We start from the raw sequence: 11,247 nt of genomic DNA on the forward strand, positions 1-11,247 counted from the left end.
TTATTTCATGGGGGCTGCGCAGTGAAAAGATCCCGACCAGTTTGGGAGTCCGACTAAAGACACACACACTCTCTCTCTCTCTCTCTCTCTCTCTCTCTCATTGCAGCATTTCGAATTATGATGATGATTATCCCCCGAATAAGCCAAGTCACGCGATGTTTCCCCATTTTAATTGTACATCTGCCCCCACCTCTTCCCTCTCCGCTCCCATTGATGTCTGCAAGGAGTTTGGGCTCCATGTCTCACCCCCTACCCCTCCCCTCGTACTACTAGATCTGCATCGGAATGCAGAGCAAAGTTTCTCTCTCTCTCTCCCCCCCCCCAGGATTTTTTTTTTTAAAGTTTTGAATTCCTCAATGATTCGCCCCCCCCTTCTTCTAGAAAGACGGCTTAGGATAATTATTTCAGCTTTATTGAGGGCAGATTAGGAAAAGTCTGGATGCTGCGTTTCAATACGCGTTCTACATGCCTTGACAATGTCCGCATTGTTTTGCTACTGTGTGTGAACCCATTCAAAATATACACTTTTTAACACCAACCAAAGTCCTGTCTAAATATACACAGTAAGGCTGGAAAGACATCCATGACCCGTACAAATCTCTGTAAATCACACTTCCATAGCCGCAGCTACCAAACAAAAGGAGTTACCAGCTCAAGATGCCGATTAAAATCGCCTTAAAAGGAACGCACCTAAAGGATAAATGGAGGCAGGCGGCTGGACGGAAAAGGCCGGCTTAGCTTTAGGGCCGGAGATAAGCATGCAGCGATTTGTTTTCACCTATAGATATAGGTGTAAATATGGGGTTTCCACCAGACTCCGCCCTCCCCGAATATTTTGATTACTTTTCGACCTTTAAAAAAGAAAGGAAGAATTAAGACGGGTGAGAAACCTACAAAGAGATGCGACCATTCCTTAGAATATTATATCAGGGCAATATCCCTGGTGGGTTTACGAAACTCGCTTGGGCAGGGCAAAAGGTCTTCGGGAAGAAAATCCGTGAACAGCATCCAGGGGCTCGTTCGGGGGGGTGGGTGGGGTGAGGTGAGGACCAGTTTGGGGGAAGTTCTGGGCTGCAATCCGAGCCCACCCACCCGGCCCCTGAAAAAGAATTCACCAGAGCGTAATTATGTCTGCCACAATCCTCAAACAAACAAACAAACAAACAAACAAAGGAGGCTGTGGCCCCCGCGCGTCAAGACTGCGGAGGGTGGCCAGTGGTGGCCACATTCGGAAGCCAGAGCTCCACTGGCTGCGTGGGGGTTTTCTCCCGGGTGAAGGGCGCGTGGGAGTTCGCAGCCGGATTTGGAACTCAGTCCCGTCGGCTTCAGTTTCCCGCGGTTCCTTCTTGGGACTCTCCCAGCACCAGATCCCGGCGATCCAAGGGAGTTTGGCAAAGTTTTGTCTCGTGAAGCCAGCCTCTCAGAAACTCAGAGCGGGGTGGGGAGGAGGACAGGGCAGAGAGAGGGAGAGGGAGAGAGGAAATACATAGGAAGCTCACCCTCTCCTCCTTCTCCCTCCACCCCACCCTCCCCGCGCCTCCGCTGCATTTAGATGCTGCTCCTGGCAGGGTCAGCGGCCTGAGGATGGGCCTAATGATCTCATCTAGCTTTTCTTCCCCGGCGCTATTAGTGCTCAGATAGGCAGAATGAAGCGCAACTACGTGCAAATCATGTGTAAATGGTCTCCGTTCGGAGCCCTTTCTCTCGAAGACCGAGCTCAGGGCAGGCTGGTTGGCCCAGGTCTCTTCATTTTCTCTACTTTCTCGCCGCTTTCCTCTCGCTTCCTTTAGCTCAAAGGGGGGTTCTCCTGAAAGGCGGTCATATTCCGCGTGTAATTGCTGATCCCATTCAAACGAGGCGCTGCGCATTGCCTTGCGCATCCGCCTCCCACCAAAGATTTTTTTTTAAAAAATCATTTTTATTTAGGGAATGGAATGGTGGGAAGTGTCGGAGGGGGGAACGAGAGACGCAGCGAGAGAAGTGGAAGTGCTAAGATTAGGAGTTGCAAAGATTAACACACACACACACAAGCTTTCCTCCGATCGCCCTCCCCCCCCGCCCCTCCTCCCGGCTGGCTGGCTGGCTGGCTGGCTTCTTCCTTCCCAACTCCCCTCCCCTTCGCCTTTGGGCGCCGTGGTAAGAGCCCTTTTTCTTACGTAGTCCCCCATGATTGGCAGGCCTGACAGTGATTGGCAGGGCGCTGCCATGGCGACGCCACAACGACACCCGGCGGGCCAATAGAAAAGCGAAACAAAATGCTTCGGCGCTGCACTCACGGTGGATTTAGGAGAGATATTATGAGGCTGTTGTCATTAGGGCGATCGCGGCCGAATCACTGAATCGCTTTGCGCCTCGGCGGCGGCGGCGGCGGCAGCGGCGGCGCCCGGGTCGGGAGGTGTGTGTGTGTGGAGAGAGCCCGCAGCAGAGCGCGGATGCCTGCCTGCCAGCCCGCCTGGGCACGCGTGTGCGTGTGAGTGAGCGAGCGAGCCAGTGCCTGCCTGCCCGCGTGCGAGTGTGTGTGTGAAAGGTGGTGGGAGTGAGTGAGTGAGTGCGTTTGTGTGTGTGAAAGAGAGGGGGGGAGTGCGCGCGCGCGGCTGAGTGCGTGTGTGCGTTTGGATGAGGGTCTCTATGTGGCTGCGCGTGCGGGTGCGGGTGTGGATGCGCGTGGGGTGCGTGAGCCCCCTGTCCCTCCCCTCTTCCTCTTATTCTTTCTCTGCGCCTTCTCCGTCTTCCTGTCTTCCTTTCTTTTCGCCTTGATCCAGCTTCTTTCTCTTTCCCTTTCTCTCTCTCTCTCTTTCTCTCTCTCTCGTTTTCCGACCCCCCTTCCCCGTCCGCCAGGCTGGGTCCCATGGTGTTCAGATCCCCTCTAGAGCTCTATCCCACCCATTTCTTCCTGCCAAACTTCCCCAGCGACCCGCACCACCACCACCGCTCGCTCCTTCTGGCCAGCGGTGGCAGCAGCTCCGGACCTGGAGGAGGAGGAGGAGGCAGCGGCGGTGGCAGCGGCGGCAGCGGCAGTGCCGCCACCGGTTGTAGCGGAGGATCCGCCGGTGGCGGCGGCGGAGGAGGAGGCGCCTCTCGAGGAGCCCCGGAAGAACTGTCCATGTTCCAGCTGCCCACACTCAACTTCTCCCCGGAGCAAGTGGCCAGCGTCTGCGAGACGCTGGAGGAGACGGGCGACATCGAGAGGCTGGGCCGCTTCTTGTGGTCGCTGCCGGTAGCGCCGGGGGCATGCGAGGCGATCAACAAGCACGAATCCATCCTCCGCGCCCGGGCGGTGGTGGCCTTCCACACGGGCAACTTTCGAGACCTTTACCACATCCTGGAGAACCACAAGTTCACCAAGGAGTCGCACGGCAAGCTGCAGGCCATGTGGCTGGAAGCGCACTACCAGGAAGCTGAGAAGCTCCGCGGGAGACCCTTGGGCCCCGTCGACAAGTACCGTGTGCGCAAGAAGTTCCCCTTGCCCAGGACCATCTGGGACGGCGAGCAGAAGACGCACTGCTTCAAGGAGAGGACTCGCAGCCTCCTGAGGGAGTGGTACCTCCAGGACCCCTATCCCAACCCCAGCAAGAAAAGGGAACTGGCGCAGGCCACCGGCCTCACCCCCACGCAAGTGGGCAACTGGTTCAAGAACCGCAGGCAGAGAGACCGGGCGGCCGCCGCCAAGAACAGGTGAGTGCCAGCCGGCTGAAGCTGGGCGTGCGCGCGGGGGGTGGGGGTTAGGTTTGAAGGTGGGGGGTAGGCAACGGGACACAAACCCATGTCCATCCCACACGGGGCCTGCCTTGCCTAGATCGGACGCCTCACCTCCTGCAAGTCTCCCAAGAGTGAGAACGCCTTGCAAGGGCGGCTGTCCTTGACCCTTTGAAAAATCGCCTTTGGGTTCAGTTCTGCGTGTGTGTGTGCGTGTGATATGGGGGACCTTAAATCTTGCCCTAGAATGCTCGCTGGCTCCAACAGCAGGGATAAGGAAGTCTGTAGGCTCTGTTAAAAAAGAAAAACGAGGCCCTTAGAGGGTCGGAACGGGGAACATGGGTGTTCCCATCTGGGAGCTATCATCAAGGGGGCTATGCTCCTCACACAGCCAAAGACAGGGCTCGCTTCCCCTTCCCGAATGGGCTGCCCGACACAAGCAACTCGATTCCGCCACCCGTTCAAAGTTTCACATTCTTTCCAAACTCCGTCCATCTCCTTCACAGTTCTAAATAGGACACCCCGTCTCCCAGTAAAATGCTTTGCAGTTTTCTGAACGCACGCTTTTGTGTATGTATGTATGTCTGTGTGTATGCGTGCGCGTGTGTGCCTACTCTAACTAGGGATCCAAAAACCACAAAATAAAGGGACTTTGTCTGCGGCCGAGTCCCCACACCCAGTGGAACCAACTGAGAGGAATGGGTGTAAATGCTCTTAGCTCTGAATGGAGCTTTTAATTTAATTTAAAATTTCATTCTCTTTTTCGCACGTCCTCTTTCTTTTTGTTCATAGATTGCCTTTTATTTTTACCGCCATGATTGTTATTGCTATATCAACAATAACAACAGGGACAACTCCTCGCAGCGAAATGCAGAAGGGGTGCGGATTAGATGTATTTATTATTATTATTATTATTATTATTATTATTATTATTATTATTAGTGCCGTTAAAGCTGTATTTGGCAACTTAACTTTTCTCCCCTCCGCCCAAGCTTTCCTCGCTATAAACAGTTTAAACAAACATCATAATACGAAGCGTCCTTCCACAGAGCAAAAAGGAGGCAGCTGTTCCTCTATTGTTCTTATTAATTATATAAAAAAGCAAAACAAATTCATTTGCCGAAAGAAAGAGAGGCGAGAAGGTGGGGGGGGGGTTGCGGAAATAAAAATAAAATGAAAGGAAAGCATTTTTTTTAAGCTATCCGCCCTCTCCCATCTCTGTTTCCGGATGTCATTAGTTTGAGTTATGCATGTTTATGAGTATGTAAATAAATATGCAGGGGTTTGTGTGAGCAGGCTGATTTTATTGTGTCGGTGTGCCACGCAGAGTCTTCTTGCCATTCCTTATTGCTCAACGTGGCTTTGAGAATGTTGGGGTTTTAAATAGTAGCTTTGAAAATAAATAAGATCACAAAGAATTTTAAGGGTCCCATGAAACAATGCAGAAAATATAAACAAAGGGTGGCACTTTACCTCCTCCAGTTGGACTTTCCCAGTTTATATAGCAATGTGTATTTTGGTAAAGTTTAATCTGAATTGTAGAGGAGGGGGGTGAGGGGGAAGCAAGAAAGCATTAAAAAAAACAAAACCAAAACAACATTTCAGCTTCATCAATGGAGGGAGAATAGATCAACTCATAACAGAGAAGCCGGGAAGTTGCTAAAGGTTTGGATTGACTCACCGTGTTGTCAGTAGGTGACTAGGAACTGTAATGCAGCGGTGGAGGGGGGGGAAATAAGTAAACAGTATGAAAATAAAAAGTGCAGAAACGCAATTGAAATATGTAATATATTTAAAATCAGTTCACTGCGGAGGTGAAGAGTGGGATTAAAATATTACAGGATCTAGTTGCCCGAAGGCTGTCTTTCAAAACATTTTACAAAGGATTTCAGGGCTCGGCACAATGTTTGTTTTGTTTATTTGCTGGCTATTCTATTTTGCCTCTGATCCTACACTTTTTTTTAAAAACGCACTGGCGTTTGGGGGTATGCAATCAACTTCTCAGCGCCCCCCACCCCCAGCTCTCTTGATCTGAACGGCTCAAGAGTTCATAACCGTCCAGCGCCTTGTGTGTTAGTATTCAGAATATTCTGCTGCGGTTGCAGATTGTTTTTTCGCCGGGCTTGGTTTCCCCAGCCACCCACCCTATAGAAATCCACTTAGTTATTGACTATTATAAAGAGCAGCGGCCGAGATTCCTTTGTCTCTTGGCGGTCTGTATGCTTCCAAAGGCAGTCTGAGAATTCTGCCGTCGGCCCCAACAAAAGCAATAAATAAATAAAACTATAAATGCATTGCTGGAAAATACACTGGTGCGTGTGTGTGTGTGTGTGTGTGTGTGTGTGTGTAAGAGAGAGAAGACTGAGCATGCAGATCACTTGGGAAATGCTGCTCTCCCGACACCCTCTCCCCATAAAACAGTGTCATCACTTGGTTTGGGTGCTTGTTTATTTTATGGGTTTTTTTCAGTGTTGCAAGTGTGTATGTATATACATATACATATGTATGTATGTACGCATTTATTTAAGTGATTCACGGGGGCTATCTGGGAAGGCGCCATCCTTTGCTGCTACAGACCATCGTTTGTGACTGTCCACGTTTGTGGTTAAGGGCTGGACTGTCACTCAATGGGGGCAGCGGCAGCAAATGCGCTAGAGGTTCGATCGAGGCCCACAGATGGCCGCTCCTCGCAAGTGAAACCGGTCAGGGATAGAGATAGTGTGAGTAAGGGGAGCGTTAGCTTGAAACCGACTAATATTTTGCAACGGAACACGATAGCGGCCCGTTTGTGCATTTATGTGCCTGCCTTGGCGTCTCTGCGTTTGTGCATTTCTGAACGTGCCAATTGTTTTCCTACGCAAACCCTCTGTCATATCCACCCCGCTCTTTTTTTTTTTAATAAAAAAATGTAATTACAGCGTTTCTTTTACTCTGTGCTTTCCAAGCGACCTTTTCTGTCCGAAGTCCCTTTGCTTGCTTTTAATTCTCTCTCTTCCCCCCCCCACAACCCCCCATCCCCTCTACCTTGATTTGAAACACTTTTTGCGGTGGGAGAGAGGGCCGTTGCAGGCAGGAAGCTGGCTTGCAGCGCCGCGCTGGGCAGCAAAGAGAAGGCGGCAGCGGGCCCCGTGGCTGGCCTGAGATCAGGCCGAAAGAAAAGAGAGAGGGAAGGAAGGAAGGAAGGATTGATTCTCAATGAACCAGGTTGAGCGGTTGTTTGAGGGAAGGGTTTGCTGGAGAAAAAGGGAAGGTGTCTCCGGCTAGATCCGGATTGTTGCGCCCTCTTGCCAAGCGCCTTTGGGATCCGGGTCCCCTCCCTAGCCATGCGCTTTTACGCGCCTGGATTGCTGCGTTCGAGGGCCGCGTTTCGGGAAGCCTTGCCTCTTTCCCTTTCTGTGTCGCTTTCCTTTCTGAGCAAGGATCTGTGTGCTCTTCCTTTGTCTCCCCCCCCCCAACTCCCCCAACCCCCAACCCCGCGTCCTGCAGGCTCCAGCACCAGGCGATCGGACAGAGCGGCATGCGGTCCTTATCAGAACCGGGCTGTCCTACCCACAGCTCGGCGGAGTCTCCGTCCACGGCGGCCAGCCCCACCACAAGCGTCTCCAGCCTGACGGAACGAGCCGAGACGGGCACGTCCATCCTCTCGGTAACCTCCAGCGACTCAGAATGTGATGTATGATAACGGAACAAAACAAAACAAAACAAAACACACACAAAAAACAAATAAAAAAGGAGAAAAACAAACAAACCCTTAAAGGAGGAAATAAATAAATAACAAACCAATCAGGAAAAAAGGCAAAAATAAGCCCCCCTTTCTGCACCCACCCACCTACTTACCCCGAGCGAGCGAGAGCAGCCGCCCCCCTCTCCGAACTGCCCCGGCCTCCGAGGAAAGAAAGCAACAGCGCGCCGCTTTCAGAACACTCCTAGGCAGAGCAGCAGAAACAACGAGAGACAGAATTACAAAAAGAGAACAGACCTTTAAAAGAGTTGTTGTTGTTTTTTAAAAAAAGGAATTTAAAAACCCAAATCTTTACCAAACAAACGATTGAAATAAGAAACAAACCATCCACTTAGGCAAAATAATAATAATAAAAAAACATAAAGGAACAAACCACAAGTTGGACAGTTGCTGATTCTGGAGCGGGGGGAGAAATAATGCTAATGCTAATACTTTGCTATTATAAATATTATTATGGCGAAAGGAAGAAAGAAAGGTGACATTTGTATTCTTTGTAGGACGAAAGCACGTTCCAGCTCTACTTTTCTTTTCCTCGTTTTGATTTTATTGTTCGCGCTTTCCCATGGACAGCATCTCACCCATTTTGCATGACGATGATTCAATTTGTATCTGGGGAAAAGGGGGGGATATGCTATTCTCTATAATAAATGAACAAAAAGGGGAAAAAAAGACTGGGGTGTGGGTCGGGAGGAAAACTCGGATCAAATTTGTACAAAGAGAGAGAGATGCTTTTTAAAAAGAAAAACGTTTAAAGGAACTCTTTGAAGAGGGAAATAACAAATGTTTATCGCCTTTTTTGTTGGGTTTTTATCAATCTTTGTCTCTCTGGATCTGTAATCCCGCCCCCCCTCAAAGTCCAAGCGATGGTCTAATCTAGATGCATCCCCCTTCTCCTGCTCCGCCTCCTCCTTTTCTCCCCCTCCGTCGTTGTTTTTATTTTATTTTTATTTTTTAAGAATTTTTATTCTTTTGTTCAACAGACAATCATTTTCTTCGTAAGCACCTTTTTTTCTACACGTCTGTCACTGCCTGTGTGGGTACTGGTTATAAATGTGGAAAAAGAATAGTTATGACTGTAACAGATTTTTATTTTTATTTCAAAATTTTATATGAATTATGTATATCTTAATGATGCGGTAATTTCCCCCAGTTTGTAATATATGTGTAGAAAATTGCTTGTATATTATATTTGCTCTTCTCTTTGACTTTTCTTCTCTCTGTCCCTTTGCCTTCTTCTCCCTTGCCTCTTTCTTTCTCTCTTTCTTTCTTTCTTTCTTTCTTTCTTTCTTTCTTTCTTTCTTTCTTTCTTTCTCACCTTCTTCTCCCTCTCCTCCCCTCCTCCGTCTTCTTCTTCTTCCTCCTCTTCCTCTTCCTCTTTTTTTTTTAAAAAAAAGAAAAACATTTTCCCTGACTTGAGTTCCTTGCACAAACTTAGTTGTCAAGAAGTGATGGACTAGGTTTTCAAAAGGGACCTCAACGGTAGACGAAACGAGGCTTAGAGTACCACTGTCCTCCTCTTATGCAAAAGCATTTTTGAGTATTTAAATAGCAGCTTTGGGGGTCTCTTCTAAAACTCCACGTAGGACACTTATACCACTGTTTCCCTTACTGCGTGTTTATCTATATGTACAAACTTTCTTAAAAAAAAATCAAATACAGTATTCCATTTTTCTTATCTATTCAGTGACGTTGGTGTTTTTCCTCTGCTGCACGTAGAAAGAGCCGCAAAGAAATGCTGTTTCGTTTTCTTTAAAAAATCTCTTCTTATGTTGATTCGCTCCAGTGATTCCATGCCTTTATGCAAGCTAGCAAGCCCGTTAAGCCGAAGCACTCGGAGTTCAGCCAATTTTTGCTCCCTTAACTTCTTTTTTTTTTAAAAAAAAAAACTTTCTCTGAAGTAAGTCCCGCTAAGTCCGGTAGGACTTCTCTGAGTTGCAAAGGTTAAGCCCCTGAGCCTAGGTCGACCATCTAGTGTGTCTATGGTTTGCATCGGGCTAAGAAAGCTGCCCGAACCTGTAACCTCAGTACTTGGAAATAAATTCCATTGACTTCCATGGTAATTTCTTCCAAAGGAGTGTATGTTTAAGGATCGGGATGCAAGCCTGCAAGGCTACTTGTTATACAGTGCAAACCCTAATCATGTCTACTTAGAAGTAAGTCCTATGGCATACAATGGGGCTTACTAGCCGGCTAGAACCCCATCGCAATCCATGAGGCTTTCTTCTTAGTCAATATTCTTGAGGTGCTGGGTGCGAAGCTGTGCAGAATGGACATGTACGTATGTACCCAGACAATCGGGTGCCTGTACCCGTGTAGTTTGTGTGAGTTGAAGCGAGGAGTTACTTGGTGTTTCTCTCCTGTGTGGCATGTTGCTCTATGATGAAGGACCTGTGAGAAAACGTTGGGACTCCCCACGTTCCGGACAAAAATATAACCTGAGATTTGCAGGGTCTGAAGTGCGTGCGTAAACGTAGGCATATGTGCGTGCGTATAATTCCTAGCCCGCGCTCCCTTCTAACTCTAGGCCGCTCGGGTACCCTTCTTCACTGTGTGACACCAAATCAATTTTCCTGCAAGTAAGTGGCATCGACCTAACTGGCGGTCCTTACTTCGGAAGAAGCATGGGTCGAGAGGTTCTGCTAAGGTGCTTGGGCTGGAAAGTGGGCATTGACCTCAAATCAGCGGCATAACTTCTCTCTTGAATTCTGCACCATTAGGGAATGGCTTTCCAATACGGTTTCTCCATCATGTTTATTTCCTTCTCCCTCCCCGCCCCCCAAATCAGTTTGACGACTTTTTAATTTGTTTTGCTTAAGTAAACTCCAGAGTGCAGTTTAAGACACTTTAGGGTGTTTGAGTATTTTGGGGTGTGGGGTGATAGTGGGGTTTTTTGGGGGATGAGGGGTGTCTGTAGCTTTAAATGCAAACATGACAACCAAGCAGCCGCCCGAAGCCACCTCACAAACCCCTTCTTCCCTAATCAGTTGTCGGCTCCTCCCCTCGAGTCCTAAGTAGATGGTTAATGTGTTGAAAAGAGCCTTTCTCTGCCCTCGCGAACAGGGGTCCCGCGTCACCTTTGGCGCATTCAAAAGTTTTCGCTTGGCCCCGGGGCAGGTTAGTCAGGCGTGAATTAAGAAGAGGTGAATTCTAAACTTGTTTTTACTTGAAAATACAATTTTGAAACTTTGATTGGGATTAAGGAGCAACGTGCCTGGAATTTTTCTTGACCATTTCCAAACTCGCATGGGATTTCCGAATTACATTGCTCCCGTGGCTTGTTGTGAACGGACGTAGGGGGTGGGGAAGCGAGTGTGTGCGCGTGTAAATGGGACTTTTTTATTTGGGGGATATTTTTTTCCGTGCTAAGCAGAATGCGGAGCGTTTGTGCGTGTTTGATGGTGGGGTGTAAACCGCATTCCCAGTGAAACCCCGACCCTCGCCACCTCGCACGCGAAATTAAGGCTCGCAAGCCTATGCCCACTTGCTTGGGAGTAAGCCCCGTTGGACTTACTTTTAAGAAAGAGGTAGTGGGATCAGGCTTTGGACTTGATCCACCCGACGTGAAAGGCGGCGAAGCCCCACTAATCTCCAGCAAAAGAAGTCGAGGCACGTGCTTCCTTCTTTCTTTGACGGGACTTGGTCTGGATCGTGACCCTGTTTTATGTGCCTTATGTAAACGTGTTTTTTAAACTGGACTATCCAAGACAGAGAGAAAGGGGAGAGAGAAATCTACTTACTTTGATTGACTTATCCGTTTGTTAGGAATATCATGATTTCGAGCTTACCGAGGGTAGGAAAGGTTTCTAAAA

At 48.8% G+C, this 11,247-nt stretch overlaps 1 protein-coding gene across 1 annotated transcript; it reads left to right on the forward strand.

Annotated features, from left to right (window-relative positions):
- Nucleotides 1–2,765: 2,765 nt before the first annotated feature.
- SIX3 (SIX homeobox 3) lies at nucleotides 2,766–7,388 on the forward strand. The gene is made up of 2 exons (XM_033144897.1): nucleotides 2,766–3,675; nucleotides 7,183–7,388. Exons 1-2 carry the CDS (start codon nucleotides 2,849–2,851, stop codon nucleotides 7,373–7,375), a joined length of 1,020 nt encoding a protein of 339 aa, XP_033000788.1. The 5' UTR covers nucleotides 2,766–2,848; the 3' UTR covers nucleotides 7,376–7,388.
- Nucleotides 7,389–11,247: the final 3,859 nt, after the last annotated feature.

The sequence above is a fragment of the Lacerta agilis genome, chromosome 3 (genome assembly GCF_009819535.1).
Source record: "Lacerta agilis isolate rLacAgi1 chromosome 3, rLacAgi1.pri, whole genome shotgun sequence".
Taxonomy (NCBI): Eukaryota; Metazoa; Chordata; class Lepidosauria; order Squamata; family Lacertidae; genus Lacerta; species Lacerta agilis.